At 39.5% G+C, this 21,197-nt stretch overlaps 1 protein-coding gene across 1 annotated transcript in view; it reads right to left on the bottom strand.

Annotated features, from left to right (window-relative positions):
- SCARB2 (scavenger receptor class B member 2) overlaps window positions 1-21,197 on the bottom strand; it is a 76,545-nt gene that overhangs the window by 22,302 nt on the left and 33,046 nt on the right. Inside the window, exons 3-5 of the mRNA XM_030313647.1 lie at window positions 17,834-17,981; window positions 16,332-16,520; window positions 7,593-7,684 (exon numbers count right to left, since the gene is read on the bottom strand). Coding sequence (XP_030169507.1) covers window positions 7,593-7,684; window positions 16,332-16,520; window positions 17,834-17,981 — 429 coding nt within the window. The remainder of the gene's footprint in view (window positions 1-7,592; window positions 7,685-16,331; window positions 16,521-17,833; window positions 17,982-21,197) is intronic.

The following is a 21,197-nucleotide window of genomic DNA, read 5'->3' as shown; positions in this document are numbered from 1 at the left end:
ACACTCCCCATTCTGCAAGGAGAAATTCTGCAGAAGACTGATCTGAGGGAAAGAGCTGCCAAAACACAACAGCAGATAACACACAACATACACCAGAAACATTTTCTGAAGCATCAGGCACTAGGCAGAATAGAATGTCTTTTTAATATAGACATTACTTGAGCCAAATCATAAGAGACTCTTAAAAACTGAGAATAAACTGAGGATTGATGGGGGTGGGAGAGAGGGGAAAGTGGGTGATGGGCATTGAGGAGGGCACCTATTGGGATGAGCACCGGGTGTTGTATGGAAACCAATCTGACCTTAAAATTCATTTAAAAAAATAATACAGACATTACTGTCAGGAGTGGGAAACATAACAGGTTTTCCTAATACACAGAAGACAGACACCTAGACAAAATGCCAAGATGGAGGAATTCATCCCAAAAGAAAGAACAAGAAGTATAGAAAAGTATGAGTAAAGTATAGAAGATACCAGGGAGAGTTCCTTACCACAGAGATATAAGACCTAAAAACTAGTCAGGCTGAAATAAAAAATGCTATAACTGAGATGCAAAACCAACTGGATGTAATGACCACAAAGATGGAAGAAGCAGATTAAGTGATATAGAGGACAAAGTTATAGAAAATAACGAAGCTGAAAAATATAGGGAAAGAAAAATATTGGATCACAAATGTAGACTTAGGGAATTCAGTGACTCCATAAAGCATAATAACATTTGTATCATATTAGTCTCAGAAGAGAAGGGAAAGAGGGCAGAAGTTTTATTCAAGTGAATTATAGCCAAAAACTTCCCTCATTTTGGGAAGGAAACAGACATCCAAATCCAAAAGGTACAGAGAACTCCCATCAAAATCAACAAAAGCAGGCCAACACCAGGATACATCACAGTGAAATTTGCAAAATACGGAGATGAGCAAAAAATCCTGAAAGCAGTAAGGGAAAATAAATCCCTAACCTATAAAGGAAGACAAATAAGGTTAGCAACAGATCTCTCCACAGAAACTTGGCAAGCCAGAAGGGAGTGGCATGATATATTCAATGTGCTGACTGGGAAAAATATGCAGCCAAGAATCCTTTATCCAGCAAGGCTGTCATTCAGAATAGAAGGACAGATAAAGAGTTTCTCAGACAAACAAAAACTAAAGAAGTTCATGACCACTAAACCAGCCCTGCAATAAATAGTAAAGGGGACTCATTGAGCAGGAAAGAAAGGCCAAAAGCAACAAAGACTAGAAAGGAACAGAGAAAATCTCTAGCAACAGTGACTTTAGAGGTAAGACAATGGTACTAAATTCTTATTTATCAATAATTACTCTGAATGTAAGTGGACTAAATGCTCCAATCAAAAGACATGGGCATCAGATGGATTAAAAAAACAGAAACAAAACCCAAAAAAAACCAAGACCCATCTAAATGCTTCCTACGAGAGACTAAGTTTAGACATAAAGACACCTCCAGATTGAAAGTGAGGGAATAAAAAACCAGTTATCATGCTAATGGATGTCCAAAGAAAGCCAGAGTAGCCATACTTGTATCAGACCAACTAGATTTTAAACCAAAGAGTGTAACAAGAAATGAAGAAGGACACTATATCATAATAAAGGGGCCTACCCAACAAGAAGATCTAACAATCGTAAATATTTATGCCCCAACTTGGAAATATGCAAATATATACATCAATTAAAAAAAAACACAAAGAAACTCATTGATAACAGTACAACTATGGTAGGGAATTTTTAATATCCCACTTATAGCAGGGACAGATCATCTAAGCAGAAAATCAATAAGGAAACAATGGCTTTGAGTGACACAACAGATGGACTTAACAGATATATTTGGAACATTTCATCCTAAAGCAGTAGAATACACATTATTTTCGAGTGCACATGCAACATTCTCCAGAATAGATTGCATACTGGGTCACAAATCAGGCCTCAACTAGTACAAAAAGACTGAGATAATACCATGCATATTTTCAGACCACAAGGCTATGAAACTTGAAGTCAACCACAAGAAAAAATTTGGAGAGACCATAATACATGGAGGTTAAAGAACATTCTACTAAAGAATGACTGGGTGGCTCAGTCAGTTGAGTGTCCAGTGCTTGATTTCGGCTTGGATCATGATCTTGCAGTTTGTGGCTTCAAGCCCCTCATTGGGCTCTGCACTGAGAATGTGGAGCCTGCTTGGGATTCTGTTTCCCTTTCTCTCTGCCTCTCCCTCTATTTCTTTCTAAAATGAGTAAATAAACATTAAAACAAAAAAAGAATGAATGGGTTAACCAGGAAATTAAAGAAGAAACTTTAAAATACATGGAAGCAAATGAAAATGAAAACATGACAGTCCAAAATCTCTGGGATGTAGTAAAAGCTGTCATAGGAGGGAAGTATATAGCAATACAGGCCTATCAAGAAACAAGAAAAATCTCAAATATACAACCTAACTTTACACTTAAAGGAGCCAGAAAAGAAACAGCAAATAAAGCCTAAAGGCAGCAGAAGAAGGGAAATAATAAAGATTCAAGCAGAAATAAATGATAGAGAAACAAACAAACAAAAAACACATTAGAACAGATCAACAAAACTAAGAGCTGGCTCTTGCAAAGAATTAATAAAATCAATAAACCTCTAGCCACACTCATCAAAAAGAAAACAGAAAGGACCTAAATAAATAAAATCATGAATGAAGGAGACCTCACAACCAACACCATAGAAACACAATTATAAGAGAATGTTATGAAAAACTATATGCCAACAAACTGGGCAATATGGAAAAAAATGGAGAAACTCCAATAAACACATAAATGACCAAAGATACAACAAGAAGAAATAGAAAATCTGAACAAATTGATCACCAGCAAAGAAACTGAATCAAATAAAAAAATCTCCCAACAAACAAAAGTCCGGGGCCATATGGCTTTCCAGGGGAATTCTACCAAACATTTAAAAAAGAGTGAAATCAAACTGTTTCAAAAAATATAAATGGAAGGAAAATTTCCAAACTCATTCTATGAGGCCAGCATTACCTTGATTCCAAAACCAGGATGAAGGGAGAATTCTCCACTAAAAGGGAGAATGAGCACAGATGTAAAAATTCTCAGTAAGATACTAGTAAACTGAATCCAACTGAACATTAAAAGAACTATTCATCATGATCAAGTGAGATTCATTCCTGGGCTGCAGGGTAGATTCAATATTCAAAAATCAATCAACATGATATACCACATTAATAAAAGAAGACAAGAACTATATGATCCTCTCAAAAGATGCAGCAAAAGCATTTGACAAAATATAGTATCTATTCTTGATAAAAAGCCTTTGGCAAAGTAGTGATAGAGGGAACAATACCTCAACATCATAAAGGCCATGTAGGAAAGACTCATAGCTAATACCATCCTCAATGAAGAAAAACTGAAAGCTTTTCCTCTAAGGTCAGGAACAAGACAGGGATGTCCACTCTCAGCAGTGTTATTTAACATAGTACTGGAAGTGCTAGCCTTAGAAATCAGAGAACAAAAAGAAACAAAAGGCATCCAAATTGGCAAGAAAAAGTCAAACTCTCACTATTTGCAGATGACATGATACCTTATGTAGAAAACCTGAAAGACTCCACCAAAAAACTGCTAGAACTGATACAGAAATCCAGCAGTCACATGATACAAAATCAATGTACAGAAATCTGTTGCATTTCTATACACCAATAATGAAGCAGCACAAAAAGAGAAATCAAGAAGCTGATCCCATTTACAATTATACTAAAAACCATAAGATACCTAGGAATAAACCTAACCAAAGAGGTAAAAGATCTGTGCATGGAAAACTATAGAAAGCTTATTAAAGAAATTGAAAATGACACAAAGAAATGGAAAAACATTCCATGCTCATGGGTTGGAAGAACAAATGTAGTTAAAATGTCTATACTACCCAAAGCAATCTACACATTTAATGCAATCCCTATGAAAATACCAGCAGCATTTTCCACAGAACTAGATCAAACAATTCTAAAATTTGTATGGAACCATAAAAGACCCCAAATAGCCAAAGCAATCTTGAAAAAGAAAAGCAAAGCTGGAGACATCACAATTCTGACTTCGAGCTTTATTACAAAGCTATAATCATCAAGAGAGTATGGTACTGGCACAAAAACAGACACGTAGATAAGTGGAACAGAACAGAAAAACCCAGAAATAGACCCACAACTATATGATCAACTAATCTTTGACGAGGCAGAAAAGAATATTCAATGGAAAAAAGACATTCTCTTCAACAAATGGTGTTGAGAAAACTGGTTAGCAACATGCAGAAGAATGAACCTGGACAACTTTCTACATCATACACAAAAATAAATTCAAAACGGATGAAAGACCTAAGTGTGAGACAGGAAACAATCAAAATACTGGGGAAGAACATGGGTAGCAACCTATTTGACACTGGCCACAGCAACTTCTTGCTAGACATGTCTCTGGAGGCAAGGGAAACAAAAGCAAAAAATGAACTATTGGGACTTCATTATGCCAAAAAGCTTCTGCCCAGTGAAGGAAACAGTCAACAAAACTAAAAGGCAGTCCATGAAATGGGAGAAGATCTTTGCAAATGACCTATCTGATAAAGGGTTAGTATCCAAAATCTATAAAGAACTTATCAAACTCAACATCCATAAAGCAAAAAATCCAGTTAAGAAATGGGCAGAAGATATGAACAGACATTTTTCAAAGAAGAGATCCAGACAGCTAACAGACACATGAAAAGATGCTCACCATCACTCATCATCAGGGAAATATAAATCAAAACCATGATGAGATACCACCTCACATCTGTCAGAATGACTAAAATGGACAACACAGGAAACAACACATGTTGGTGACAATGTGGGGAAAGGGGAACCGTCTTACACTGTTTGTGGGAATGCAAACTGGTGCAGCCACTCTGGAAAACAATATGGAAGTTCCTCAGAAAGTTAAAAATAGAACTACCCTATGACCCAGCAATTGCACTACTATATATTTACCTAAAGGATACAAAAATACTGATTTGAAAGGAGACATACATCCCAATGTTTATAACAGCATTACCAACAATGGCCAAGTAATGGAAAGAGCTCCAATGTCCATTGACTGATGAATGGATTAAGATGTGATGTGATGTGTGTGTGTGTGTGTGTGTATGTGTGTGTGTGTATACACATATATATAATGGCATATTACTCAGCCATCAGAAAGAATGAAATCTTGCCATGAGCAAAACATGGATGGAGGTAGAGTGTATTATGCTAAGCAAATAAGTCAGTCCCAGAAAGACAAATATCATGATTTCACTCATATGTGGAATTTAAGAGAACAAAACAGATGAACATAAGAGAAGGGAAAAAAATAAGAGAGAGGGAAGCAACCCATAGGAGACTCTTAACTATAGAGAACATGGGGCGCATGGGTGTCTCAGCTGGTTAAGCATCTGGCTTTGGCTCAGGTCATGATCTCGCAGTTTGTGAGTCTGAGCCCCGTGTTGGGCTCTGTGCTGACAGCTCAGAGCCTGGAGCCTGCTTCAGATTCTGTGTCTCCCTCTCTCTCTGTCCCTCCCCTGCTTGCTCTCTCTCTCTCTCTCTCACACACACACACACAAAAATAGTAAATAAATGCTTAAGAAAAAACTATAGAGAACAAACTGAGGGTTGATGGAGGGAGCTGGGGGGATAGGCTAGATGGGCAATGGATATTAAAGAGGGCACTTGTCATGACGAGCACTGGGCATTATATGGAAGTGATGAATCACTAAACTCCACTCCTGGAACCAATATTATACTATATGTTAACTAACTAGAATTCAAATAAAAACTTAAAGTAATAAAAAATAGATGATGGGGATTAAGGAGTGCACAATATAGGTTGTTATAGGGAAGTGATGAATCACTACATTTTACACCTGAAACTAATCTTACACTGTATGTCAACTAAGTAGAATTTCAATAAAAATGCACAAGAAAGAAAAAAGAAAAAAATTAATAAAATACATTGGTACATTTAATTAATTACTATAAAGTGATAAACATTCTGCTTATATTTGGCTTCCAGAGAACGTGAAACAAGTTGAAGGCAAGAACATCATGGAAGATGGGTATAATGTATTACAAAATGGGTAACATTACCGTCCTATTTGGGAGGAGAAGAGACAATAGACAACTTGCAATTTTGTCAGCAAAAACTGTTAAGTATGAACCCTAAAATCTGAGGGTAGAGTAGGCATAAACCAGAAAAAAAGTCCAATATATTAAATAACACATCATTATACTATAATTGTATCAATAATTATATTAAGTATTTAAAAGGATTACGCTCTGCTATTGAAAGATGGGGAAGAAAACAACAGATTGAGTTTAAAACAAAATCCAGCTATATCCTGTTTACACCTAAATTTCCCTGTGGCCAGAAGCCTGGTCATCCAGGGGCAACACTGTTCCCAGTTTCTCCCATATTCTTTCAGGGATCTTATCTATTTTGGTGTATGTGTTTGTCTGTGTGTGTACACATGCACAAATATACGTTTATGTACATGGATACGTGTACTTTTAAAAATTTAAACAAGCTTTTTATTTAAAAACAGTTTGAGAGGTGCCTGGGTATCTCAGTCGGTTGAGCATCCGACTTTGGCTCAGGTCATGACCTCAAGGTTCACGAGTTTGAGCCCCAGGTCAGGCTCTGTGCTGACAGCTCAGAGTCTGGAGCCTTGTTCAGATTCTTTGTCTCCCTCTCTCTCTGCCTCCACCCCCACCCTGCTCATGCTCGCTCTCTCTCCCTCTCTCTCTCAAAAATAAATAAACATTAAAAATATATAAAAATAAAAATAGTTTGAGATTTACAGAAAAATTGTGATGGTAGTACAGAGGGTTTCCCTATATTCCACACCATTTTTTTCTGGGAAGCTTGGATATAAATTTAATGTTCAAGAACAGAATTCCTCTTGCCTCAGTCCCTAAAGAATTACCCTCTTCTTCTCTCTGAGGTTTCTAATTCCTCTCATAGAAATCATCTTGTCTTATACGTGGCTTTACTACAAACTGCCTTGGCTCCTTTTTAGAAATAGCTTGTTTCTTAGTAATGTTAAAAAAAATATATTTCTGAAATACCATAATGGTGAACTCGAATGTATTTTATCTTTAAAGAAAAACACATAAACAGTACACAATCATATATTAAATTAAAAAGAGAAACTCTTCCCTGTGCCCCCAAACAAAATGGTTTTAAAGTGTCTGTGTTGCAGCTACACATCAATTCAATGACCACGAGGAAAGTGAAACTTGTTGCCGCTTGTAATTCATGCCCGGCTGAGATCAATCTACAGAGCACTAATATTTCATCTGTAAAGTGTGTTGCCCCAATCCTGATTTATAAAATAGTAATTATAAAGATATTTTACATATTTATAGAGCGTGACACCCAAAAAATGACAGTGTTAAAATTCTTTTGAAATAACGCATAAGCAGATGTGCAATTTAAGCAAAAATTTTTTAAATTTAAAATTTTCAAATTTTAAATATATTCAAAAAGTATATTCAAATTTTAAAAATAATTAAAAATAAAAATCATTACACTTACGTTTTTCCATTCCATTCCACAATCTTTGTAAAGTCAAGGTAATTATCTTCTCCCGTTAGAAAAACATAGTCTCCATCATTAGTCCCATTTTTCTGAAAATAAGTGAACACGATCATTTTAAGAAATTGTGGTGGTTAACTTTACGTGTCAACTTGTCTAGGCTACGGTACCCAGTTGTTTGGTCAAACACTAATTTAGATGGTGCTATATTTTGTACATGATGAAGATTTACAATCAACTGGCTAAGTAAAAGACTACCAACGATAACGTGGGTGGACTCATGCAATCTGTTGAAGGTTTTAAAAACGAAATCTGAGGTTTGCTGGACAGAAAGGAATTCTCAGTTCTGCAATGTAGAATTCCTGCCTGAGTTTCTAGCCTGCCAGCCTGTCCTAGGGATTTCAGACTGGCCACCTGCTGCCCCACAACTGCACAAACCAATTCCTTAATACCTATAAATCTCTTGGATAGATAGATACTACAGATGTAGCTAGAGCTTTCCCATTGATTCTGTTTTTCTGGAGAACCCTAACTGATACAGTAACTGAGAAACTTAATCTTCACAAAACTAACCTAGTTGAGGCTAACTGCTACATAACACTGAAGCAGAACTAAGGTATAGAGTGACTGTTTGACTAAATGCCATATTAACCATACTACTACTTTATGGTTTCAAAAAGTTTGAACCCAATTAAATAATGAACAAAGGATTTGAAGAGACATTTCTTCAAAGAAAATATTCAAATGGCCAACAAGTACATGAAAGGATGCTCAACATCATCCGCCACTAGAGAAATGCAAAGCAAAGCCATAGTACTATTTCACACCCACCAGGATGATGCTAAAATTTTTTTTAAACATAAAAAAATAAAGGAAAAGGACAAGCGTTGGTGAGGATGTGGAGAAATCGAGGCCCTTGGGCACTGGTGGTGGGAATGGAAAAATGATGTAGCTGCTGTGGACAGTAGTTTGGTGGTTCTTCAAAAAGTTAAACACAAACCCAAAATTCTATGACCCCCAATTCCACTCATATATTCAAGAGAATTCCATTCCAAATATACATCTCAATGTCCATACAAAAACTTGTACACAAATGTTCAGAGCAGCATTATTCATAAGAGCCCACGGTAGAAACAACCCAAATATCCATCAACTGATGAATACAGTGTGGTATATCCATACAATAGAATATTACTCAGCCATAAAAAGGAATAAAGTGCTGATATGTGCTACAACATAGATGAATCTTGTAAACATAATGCTAAATAGAAGAAGTCAGATACGAAGGTCATATATGGTATGATTCCATTTACAGAAATGTTCAATTGCCAGAGATGGCTCCAACCTCTTGGCCACCATTTGTATAATAGTGGGCATGTGTGTTCAGTTTTTTAATTTTATTTTTTGCCTAACCAAGCCAAACTCCATTCCCAAATGCTCTTCCTCTCTGGCTCTGAGGAAGCTCTCACACAGAGAGTTCTGGCTGTTCTCCTTCAGCCTGGGCCAGCCTGGCCTCCTGCTCAGCACCAGCAGTCTCAGTACCCCACGGGGCAGGTGAGAGGTTGGGCAGGTGTGGGGGGTTACTTATGTTTTGTTTCAAACAAAACAATAATCTTACTTTTCTTTACAAAAGCCAAAACAAAAAAGACACAAACCTTTTAACTATTAAAAAAAGTTCTATAGACTCATAGGCAAATCCATAGAGACAGAAAGTATAGATTAGTGGTTGCCAAGGGCTGGTGGAAGGGGAGAAATGGAAGTGACTGCTAACAAATGTGTGGTTTTTTTGGGGAGGATGATGAAAATGTTCTAAAATTTGACAGTGGTGGTGGTGGTTGTATAACCTTGTGAATATACTAAAAACCACAAAATTGTACACTTGAAACTGGTGAATTATGTGTAAGTGAATTATATGTCAATAATGAAAAATAAGAAAGCATAAGTCCAGGGCCAGGACCCTACTGTAGGTTAGCTGCAACAAAAGAAAGTTGTATTAATATAGTCCCATTGTTTCTTTCTTTAAAAAAAAAAGTTTTTTTAACATTGATTTATTATTGAGAGACAGAGCATGAGAATGGGAGGGGCAGAGAGAGGAGGAGACACAGAATCCAAAGCAGGCTCCAGGCTCTGAGCTGTCAGCACAGAGCCCGACGCGGGGCTCGAACTCACAAACCGCGAGATCGTGACCTGAGCCGAAGTCAGATGCTCAACCAACTGAGCCACCCAGGTGCCCCTCTTTCTTTTTTTAAGTTTGTTTATTTATTTTGAGAGAGAAAGAGAGAGAGTGTGTGCACATGTGCACGCATGAGCAGGGGAGGGGCAGCGAGAGGGAGAGAGAGGATCCCAAGCAGGCTCTGCACTCAGAGCATGGCTTAATCCTACGAACCATGAGATCGTGACCTGAGCCGAAGCCAAGAGTCAGAAGATTAACCAACTGAGCCACCCAGGCGCCCCAATATATACTTGGGGGTTTCAAGAAAGCTTTCTTCACTTATATATTCTCTCCAAGTTACACTTCTTAAGGGCACATACAGATAATCTATACAACTTTACAAATTCTTTATGTGAGGTTGGAGCTTTGATATCTGGGAAATAGCATGGGTGCTAGTTCCTCTATAATAATAAAGTAATAAGAGCTAACAATTATTGAATATTTATAATATTCCTGGCACTGGTCTAAAATTATAGTATGAATTATCTCATGAAATCCTCAGAACCACCACATAAAGCAGTGTGGTTGACAGAAATACGTCCACATTCTAATCCCCAGAACCTGTGAATATGTTGCCTAACATGGCAAAAGGGACTTTGCAGATGTGATTACGTTAAGGATCTTGAGATGGGAAGAGTATCCTGGACTACGTGGGTGGACCCAGGTACTCTAAGTTTTCTTACAAAGAGGCAAGGGGCCAGGTCAGAGTAGTAGGTGTGATGACAAGCAGAGGTCAAAGAGACTGTGAAGATGTTTCCCTTTTGGTTTGGCAATGGTGAAAGGGGTGCCCGCCAAAAAAAGGCAGGCTGCCTCTAGAAGCTGTGAAATTCAAGGAAGTGGATTTTCCCCTAGAGCCTCCAGAAGGAACACAGCCCCGACAACACCCTGATTTTATGGCTATTGAGATCTAGAACTGGAAGATGATAATTATATTTGTGCTGTTTTAAGCCCCTAAATTTATGGCCATGTGTAAAAGCAGCAACGGGAAACTAATACAGACATGCACCATTTTACCCTCATTCTATAGATGAGAAATCTGAAGCAAGGAGAAGTTAAATAACTTGTCCGGATCACTCAGCCAGCAAATGGTGGAGCTAGGTAGGACTGAAGCCCAGCTATGTAACCCCACACTCCACAGGCCGATCTGCTTACCAGGCTGTGGGCCTCATTCATTTATTAGCAACCACTTAGCGAACGCCTACCATGTATCTAGCACTGTATATCAGTGAACAAAATGGACACAAATTGCTGCCTTTGTGGTGCATCCACTCTAATACCATTATTATAATTGTTTTCATTTTTTAATGTTTATTATTAAATGCATATGATATGACAGGCACTTTGTAGACAAACTAAGAATAATAAAATAACCAAAGACTGTTTTACTTTCATTGCTCTAGGCTATCTTTGGAGGTTTTTCACAGATATATTTTTGGGTATTAACACAGATGCATTTTGGGATAGTTGATGCAATGTACTTGTGTTCTATTTTCTTTTTAAAATAGGTTTTTCAGGGTGCCAGGGTAGCTCAGTCGGTTAAGCATCTGACTTCGGCTCAGGTCACGATCTTGTGGTCCGTGAGTTTGAGCCCCACATCAGGCTCTGTGCTAACAGCTCAGAGCCTGGAGCCTGCTTCAGGTTCTGTGTCTCCCTCTCTGCCCCTTCTCCACTTGTGCGCCATCTATCTCTCAAAATAATAAGCATTAAAAAAAATAATAAAATAGATTTCTCTTCTGATTATAGAAGTAATACATTCTTCTGAGTATAAAAGTAATAAATTCCATTAGAAAATACAGAAAGATGTATAAAAAGGTGTCAATTATTCATCATTTTCCTAACCAATGGAAAGTACTATTTGTATTTTGGTATGTTTCTTTTCAGTATCTTTTCCACACAAGATTTGTTTATAGAACTAAGATATATATATGTAATATACATACACACAATTTTTATACATAAACACAATTATGTATGTATATATGTTTACATATATATATACATGGACACATATATGTGTACATATATGTGTGAATATATATATATATCCTGTATACATATATATGTGTATGTGTATGTATACACACATACACACACACACACACAAATTGTGTATTTTCCTTAGCATATTTTATATGTTACCAAAAGTTCTTCATAGGTATACTTTAATGACTCCTCAATATTATGTAGAAATAATTAACTATTCTCTTATTGTTGGATATTTAATTTTGATTTTTTTGCTACTGCAAATAATGTTGTGTGAATGTTTATGTATCTTTATGCCTAAAAACCTTGTCAATATTTTTGTTTTCTACACTGACTCATAAAAGTAAAATTACTAGAGAAAAGAACATGAACATGTTTAAGCCTTTTGATACATATTATCAAGTTGCTCAAGGTCATCCAGCTGGAGAGTGGTGGAAATAGTGTGGTAAATCAGTTTACATTCCTCAAGTTACTTTTGCTAAGCTTTGTTAATTAGATGAACAACCCCCCCCCCCAAAAAAAAAGTATAGGACTTGTCTTTTTTTGCACTGAGTTTGAACCCTTTTTTTCAAATAATTCAGCTCTCTGCCTTAAAAAACATTCATACCCTTTGTGAATTCTCTTCTCATGTTTTTTGCCTTCTTTGGTTCTTCTTTCTGTCACTTAACATTATTTTGCCAACTATATCAATATATCAATATGGACCACATCCATAATGGTCATGTGGTGCTCCCCACATGAAGTTTTACATGACTTTAGGATACAACAAAGGGCTGCCTGGGTGGCTCGGTTGGTTAAGACCTCGGCTCAGGTCATTATCTCACAATTTGTGAGTTCACACCCTGCATCGGGCTCTGTGCTGACAGTTCAGAGCCTGGAGCCTGCTTCAGATTCTGTGTCTCCCTCTCTTTCTGCCTCTCCCCCACTCGCACTCTGTCTCTCCCTCTGTCTCAAAAATAAATAAACATTAAAAGAAAAATTTTAAAAAAGATATGAGAAAGAACTTCTCTTTAGGAGCAGCAATGTGAACATTACAACAACTTAGAGAAAAATTCAAATACTCCACATAAAAAATGCTGAACCACCAAGGCCCTTGGGTAGCTCAGTTGGTTAAGCAACCAACTCTTGATTTCTGCTCAGGTCATGATCTCACGGTTCGTGAGTTCCAGCCCCATGTCACTGGTAGTGCACTGAGAGTGCTGAGCCTGCTTGGGATTCTCTGTCTCCCTCTCTCTCTGCCCCTCTCCTGCTTTCTCTTTCTCTCTCTCTCTCTCTCTCAAAATAAATAATTAAACTTAAAAAAAAGCCGAACCACCAATTTAAAAAATGAAGGGATGTTACCTTCTGAAGTCCTCCCCTTAACTCAGATCTAGCCTAAGCAAAGCAGTTAAGCATTTAAATGTTTCACAGTAATTCAGAAAGGGTTCTCGCCAATTGTTTTCTGCCCAAGAGTCAGACACTGCATGTGAATGCTTCCCTGTCTCTTGCTGGAACCTTTGTTATTGAAGGACAGTCGGGAATAAATAGGTTTTGTGTTATCGGGGTAGGGATGTGGGCTGGATACAAGGAACATATTATGGCAGGAGATGGAGAGGTGCTCTGAGACGGACTACCACAGTCATACCACTAGTGTGATGTCAGCAAAGCCCCACGCCCCCTCCACCGAAGGACCAGCTGGACTGGCTGAGCTCTCAAAGACACTTTCTAACAGCTATATATTTTATACACGCAAGACCCACGCTTAGTGGGAGGTGCTTGAACTCTCTTACGTGGAGGAGAACAGAAGTGCCCTAATATCAGTAGGTAAAAATATGCTGATTGGCCCCACAATATCAAGTAAGAGCATGTGATATTTAACCAGATCCCTTTTTCTCAAAAGCTCTGTGCCAATGTTCTACATTCACTCATCCTGTTCGTTCTCACACGCTGTCCCTCCCCACTAATTGTTTGGCTGTTTCCTACTAGAAGGAAGAGCGTTCAACGCGTTAACCAAGGTTTCTCTCTTCATTGCATGTAGCGGAGCAGATGGTGCAGGCACGCAAGCCTGGGGCATCCGAGGGGGATGCTGGCATGACACCAGCAGAACTAAGGAAAGATTTTCGGAAGGAGGGTACTTCCTCAGCCTATCCTGGTCTTTGAATGAATGACAGCTCAAGTGTGAACTTTTGTGCCGTTGGCTAAAGAATCAGTATTTGACCAGAGCAGATGGGACAAACTGAACAGAAACACTGCCTTTTTACCAATCACACGCAGACAGTCTGTTTGGCTCCCAAAGGGAAAAGATACAGCAGTCATGTTAATTCAGGGTCATCTTGGGAGCCAGTCATGAAGGGAAAAAGGAGTAACAGTTCCTGACATGTGTACTGTCATTCAGAGTTTATGAAGCATTTTTATGGACTTCTCACTTAGCCTTTCAAAACAATTTTTGAAGTGTGGATACTTTTAGCCTCAAGTTACACATGATGAAACTGAGGTTTAGAAATAGCCCCACAGTTATTAAGTGAAAAAGTCAGAACATAAATCGAGGCACTCTGATTCCAAGTCTTATGCTCTATTCCTGGATGTGGGAAATGCACTCAAGGTACGAATCTAACTGAGCGATGGTACAGAGCTTTGTGGAGATACGGTGTCTACAAGGAGCGACAAAGGGCAAGGCAGCGAGATGAATAAATAAATAAATAAATAAATAAACACATAAAACAATACAACCTTGCTTTGGGAAAATAAAAATGCCAATTTGTTAACCAGTCCATAAATGTGGGTTACATTTTAAAAAGATACAAAAGGATCTTAGTTAGAAGTCAGATGAAGTCAGTAATGTAAAAACAACAACAACAAAAAGCAAGCTATACAATGAAAAATTACCTGAAAAATACTGAGGTTTTAGGAACAGGATCTACCTTGCAGGTGGACAGAAACCACTTGGACCAGAAGGGCCTTAAAGTAACCTTTGTTGTATCTCTGTTGGAAATTCACCAGATATTTTTTTCCAGAAGGGATGTCTAGTCACAGCTTAAGAAATCAGTGCTTCCTCTGGTTTTATGGAAGCTGGGCTCCTTTTAGATGGGATCTTCTAAAATTTTTTTAAATGTTTATTTATTTTTGAGACTGGGGCAGTAGAAAGGGCAGAGAGGGAGGGAGACAGAATCCGAATCGGGCTTCAGGCTCTGGGCAGAGCCCGATGCAGGGGTCAAACTCACGAACTAAGAGATCATGACCTGAGCTGAAGTTGGCACTTACCCGACTGAGCCACGCAGGCACCCCAAGATGGGATCTGCTAGAGAGCATCTATCAATTCTGCTCCCCTAGAGGGAAGGATTCAAGGTGAGTTGAACCCTATTTCTAGGACCCCTGACTCTTGCATAATGTTAAGAACTTTTTCACTATTTTGTTTGAATGGCTTCTAAGTTTTGTATACCCTTGAATGCACAGGGCAGCATTATCACCATCTGCCCTAGAGGAACACTCTAGGATATAATAGGATGAGAGTAAGATTCTTGAGTAGTGAGAACCAGAGAATAACAACAGATTTAAAGGTGAGGAAATTCATCACAATCTCAGACCCCACCCTTAACCTGTCACTTTCTTCTTGAGTTAAGTTTGTCATTAGCAACCTCCCACTATCCATTTTACTCAAGTGCTTTCTGTTTTTTGTTTCTTGGTAGGGGGACAGATAGAGGGGAATGTGGATTTTTAAAATTGCTTTTAATTTTAGTTCATTTGAAACTCATACAGCAATAACATATGCTTTGAATAATAAATACTTGAATGCTGATATATTTTTTATTTCAAGCCAAAGTGAATAAAATCTGCAAGGAACCACACAAAATTCCACTTATAAGCATAAGAAATCATAGATGAGGGACACAGAGTTTCAAATTATCCATCCTCTTTCACGAATGACATGTCTGAAAATCTAACACGTAGCTCCCACCTCTAATGGACTATCATGTTCCTACTTAGTTTCTTGTCTCTGTCAGGCTGATGCATGGGTTCAGCCCCTAGGTCATCAATGAAGACTTGGCACCTATCACTGAAATTTATGATAGTTTGAAAGATTGTACCTGATTAATGGCACAGTCATACTCTGTATTTTTCATAGCTGCCCTCATTCAAAGTCACTGCTGGCGGCATGCCGAAATTGTGGGAGAAGGGTTTTTTCCCCCACCTAAAAACTAGAACACTTCCTTGTTTTTCACATACTCTACAAGACATCTAGAATTCCAAGCAATTTTGGTCTTTTTTTCTGGAAGACACTCAAAATGAAGATGAAATCTGGCTAGCAGCGCCCCTTCATCACCTGAATAAAGAGACTCTATGAGCGCCTGGGTGGCTTAGTTGGTTGAGAATCAGACTCTTGATTTTAGCTCAGGTTATAATCTGAAGGTCGTGGGCTTGAGCCCCATGTGGGACTCTGTGATGAGCATGGAACCTAATTAAGATTCTTTTTCTCCCCCTCTGCTCCTTCCCCGCTTGTGCATCCATGCTCCCTCAAAAAAAAAAAAAAAAAAAAAAAAAGGATCTAAAAAGAAAGATCAACTTACCCCATAGTACAGGCCAAAATAGGGTGAGATCTCCGGTTTGAAAACACTGATGAGGGAAAGGATCTCATCTTTGTAGCCCCAGAGCAGTTCGTCCACAGTGTGTGTCACAAAGAGCGTCTGCTGATAGGCCTTCAGCAGGGCCTCGATGAGCTCCCGGAGGAAGCGGAGCTGGGCCCATTCCATGGCAGTCTGAGAAACACAGGCAAGTTCAGATGGCAGAGTTCCCACCCCACTCTCCTATGGCCCCTTCAGCAAAAAGGGCTGGAAACTTAAAAGTAAATGTTAAGACTGAAGAGCTGCAAAGTCAGCCAGAGAGATCCTCCTTGGCTACACGTGCACAAATGAGACTCTGCAGTTATTGTTCCTTTCTCAGTATTATATTTTGTAAGTGTGAGTGTAGCGTTCCCACTTGCAAGCTCTCCAATTCTCCCTGCACTGCAGATGCAACGAGAAAAACGCTTGTGAATACACTGGCATCTTTGGCCACAAGGGGGCGCCACTTCCCCTCTGATGGGAGCCAGAGATTGCCCGCCACCCCCCCTCCCCCGCAAGTAGGCAGCAGGGCAGGGCCAAACATGGGATCTAATACTTTCTCCCTCCTGAGTCCACCATGAGTGTCCAGCTAGCTGCATATGTTGTTGTCACCCTGTAGTTAGAGTGGGAGCCTCAGAGGGGTTGCTGTGGGTGAATAGGAAAGTTTCCAGGGTCTCGTGTCTTTCTTGGATGGGATTGTCATAACACAGACAGTGAAATCCCGCTAGGCTGTGAGCAGCCCAGTCTCTACTATTTGGGAAGGGTGGGGGGGATATCAGTATATATTTTGAGAATTTAAAAATCAAAGATGGAAATCTAAACTAAGAAGTGTATGCAAATTCTGTTGCTAGATTTTCTGAGCCAAAACAAGGGGCAAATAAATCTTTAAAAAATTATTGGCTATCCACTCCCTTCCCTCCCCCCCCCCCAACTCCTAGAGACATGTTTATTTGATTTTTTTTTTTTTCAACGTTTATTTATTTTTGGGACAGAGAGAGACAGAGCATGAACGGGGGAGGGGCAGAGAGAGAGGGAGACACAGAATCGGAAACAGGCTCCAGGCTCCGAGCCATCAGCCCAGAGCCTGACGCGGGGCTCGAACTCACGGACCGCGAGATCGTGACCTGGCTGAAGTCGGACGCTTAACCGACTGCGCCACCCAGGCGCCCCGAGACATGTTTATTTGAACAAGAGCTGATCCCCAAGACACAGCAAGAAACCGTGGGAGGGAAAATCCTAAAATTCACATTTTGTCACCATTTGAAAAAATCTAGCTTGAGAAACCTCAGAATAAAATGTCTCAGATGAACTTTCAGGAAGGAAACTGTAAAAAGTATACTTATATTTTTACATCTGTATATTTTTAACATAACTTAGTAACTCCTAAATGTAAAACCCATAACAGCTTTAACTTGGCTTTTTCCTTTCTCTTACAAGCCACAATAATGATACTAAAAATGCCTACTTACCACTGCAGGAATATTTAATGTTCTAATCAAGTCAACTTTAGGATCTCCAACAGATTGATTTCGTTCAAAAACATAGGCCTTGTTGTTAACAGCAGATATTGTTGTTCCATTATCTCCAAATTGAATATCTGCTTTGCTTCGAAGTTCCCTAAAAGAAAGAAAAGCATTCTGTTTGAAAATAGGCACCACTTTAAAAAGCAAGAGGCCCCTGGGTGGCTCAGTTGGTTGAGCATCCAATCTTGATTTCGGCTCAGGTCATGATCTCACGGTTCATGGGATTGAGCTCCGCATTGGGCTCTGCCCTGACAGTGCCGATGGGATACTCCCTCTCCCTCTCTCTTTGCCCCAGCTCTACTTGCTCTCTCAAAATAAATAAACATTAAAAAAAAAAAGCGCAATACTTTACCTTTCTTTTAGCATGGACGTTATTTTCAATAAGACATTCCACTATAATCATTTTCTAGAGAGCTTACAGATACTGATCCCTTAACAACTAGAGATTAAAGCTGGCATGTAGGAAGGAAATAAGTCCTGGGATACAGTCCTCTCAACACACTGGCCTTTTCATTCTTTCCCCCTACAATTTGGGAAATGCGATGGTCAAGGGTCACCATGACCAGGGAATCAAGGCCATTGAACTCTCTCTGGAGTGATAGTTTGCTCCCAAAATATTTTCCAATTTTTCAATTCATAGATCAGTTTGAATTTCAATTTCTTTTCCAAAGCCTTTTTATTCCTGGTTTGAATTCAGTTCAAAATTCATTTGACAAAATAAGTGCCCAAGACTTAGGACATTAGAGGAGTTCACTCCTGTTTTTGGTATGCAGTTCAGTCTGGTTCAGGTTCATGCCCCCAGATGAGGTATTAGAAAGCTCACAGAAAGGGCCTGGAGCCAGGGCATCACTAGGGTAAGGAGGGTGTGAGGCACTTGCCTTGTGTACAAAATGAAAGAGGTGCCAGAACACTCAGTACTGAAGGTAAATCATACTGCAATGCATTTTGAAAAATCAAAATTAATGCAGAAACATCCACGATGAACAAACCGTCAAACTTCTAAATAAAAACAGGACCTGACACTTTGTTCATCCAATGGTTTATGCTAGTCCTGGCCCCGCCTGGTTCATAGTAGATGTTCACAAAATTCCTGTGTCTATTGTTTCTCTCCCTCTGCTGCTTACCTTTTCTTCTTCCTGTTCTATTTAGGACTAGGCTGTCTGACCCAGTAGCCATGTGTCTGCTAAGCCGTAGAACTGTGGCTTATCAAAACTGAGATGTGTTGTAAGGGTAAAATACACATCAGATTTCAAAAACAGCACAAAAAAAGGAGTGTAAAATAATCTCCTTAGTTTTTTGATATTGATTACCTGTTTTTAAATGATGCTATTTTATTTATTTTTATTTTTTATTTTTTTAAGTTTACTTCTTTAATTTTGAGGGAGAGAGACAGAGACAGAGCGTTGGGAGGGGCAAAGAGAGAGGGAGAGAGAGAGAGCTCCAAGCAGGCTCTATGCTGTCAGGGCAGAGCCTGACGTGGGGCTCAATCTCAGGAACCTCGAGATCTTGACCTGAGCCAGGATGAAGAGCCAGATGTTTAACTGACTGAGCCACCCAGGTGCCCCTAAATAATAGTTCTTTAATACAATGGGTAAAATAAAAAATACTCAGATTAATTACACCTGTTTCTTTTTCGCTTTTTTTTTTTTTTTTTTGATGTGGCTACTGGAAAAAAATCTTAATTATATATGTGATTCACATTGTATTTCTATGGGACAGGGCTAATCTATAAGAGTTTATAATTCTGACAAAGGTACAAAGGCTACCCACCACCTCCTCCAAGGCCTTTCCTGACCACAACCGGCCTTTTCTGAACACTGGTGGAGCTGGCTGTCTGTACCAGGTCTTTGTAAACTGCTTAGTGACATCATTTAGATTACGAAGGAATTCTCTTGATGCTTCAGGTACTCCAAGCAAGCTAATGAAACTTGTATCCCTCACTTTCCAGAATTTAAAATAAAAATAGACAAGTAAATAACAAGCAAACATATACACATATATGCATCAAAACAGATATCTTTGCTCTTCATCATTAAGCACGAAGCTATGTGCAATAGATAAATATCTGACCCCGCGTAGCTCCTCAAATGGTTTAACCACACGATTTCATCTGATTCCATTCAGTCCTTACAGCAAGCCCGTGGTACAGACAGAGAAAGTATTTTGGCTCCACTTTTAGAGATGTGGAAACAAAGGGCACAGATGGGCATCAGAAGAGTCAGAATTTGAAGCTAAGTTCTAAATCACACACAGTGCTCTTCCACTGTATCACATGGCCTCCCTCAACAGGTGCTTCATAAACGTCCACAGAATGAAACCTGCAGACTCTGGTTGTCTGACACTCATTCATTTCCTTTTCTTTTGCTCGGAGCCCCGTTTTCCTTCCTCTCCTGCACTGGGTGGTGGTGTGGGACCCAAGCTGGACCAGTTCCATTCCCTAGGCCTCTGATCCTGAGCACAAAGCCTTAAGATGTGAAACACATTTGGGGCACCTAGATGGCTCAGTTGGTTAAGCATCCAACTCTTGGTTTCGGCTCAGGTCATGATCTCACAGTTTTGTGGGTTTGAGCCCCACATTGGACTCTGTGCTGGCAGTGGGGGGGGGGCAGTCCCTCAAAATAAATAAACTTAAAAAAAAAAGATGCAAAACACAGTAGAAAGATGGCTTCCTCTTGCTGTGGTGCACACATGAGGAGCCATGCACTCCTGTGATGTGGACCTTTAAAGCTGTCCTCTCTTCCCAGCTGCTCCTTGGAATCTGTAACCCACTTTATAGCCTTCAAATAAATCCCCTTTCATTTAAATTAGCCAGAGACAGCTTGTCTTGCTTATAACCAAAGACCTTTATATAGAAATCACAACCCAGTTCTTTGACAGAGATTCAGATAAACTAGCCCAGGACTCCCCAGCAAGTGTGGGAACCAGGTGTGGAATCCTGGTCACCTGAATCCACGTCCAAGGTTCTCCTTGACTCTACACGTAAGTTAACGCAAAGTGACTTGTTAGAGCTGGAGGAGGACATTTCAAGGCAAACCCCTGCCTGCACCAAGGTTTCTGCCTGAAGAGAGGGGCACCCCTCCCCACTGGTGAGTCCCAGAGCCTCCCTGTAGTGAGGGTGAAGGGAACAGCCTTTTCTAGGCATAGTTCTTGGTATTTGCGGCCCAGGACCCCGCGGTGGCCTCGCTGACCACTAAGGAACCAGAAATAGAAAAAGTGTCCCCAGGGTGAAAACCAACTTGCCCTCAAACTTGCCCTCAAAGAAAGCTAGGCCAAGGAGCCAAGAGCTGGGACCCAACCCAGGTGCAGAAGC

The sequence above is a fragment of the Lynx canadensis genome, chromosome B1 (assembly GCF_007474595.2).
Source record: "Lynx canadensis isolate LIC74 chromosome B1, mLynCan4.pri.v2, whole genome shotgun sequence".
NCBI lineage: Eukaryota > Metazoa > Chordata > Mammalia > Carnivora > Felidae > Lynx > Lynx canadensis.
Note: the sequence above shows the minus strand (reverse complement) of the source record. Positions and strands in the feature narration are given on the sequence as shown.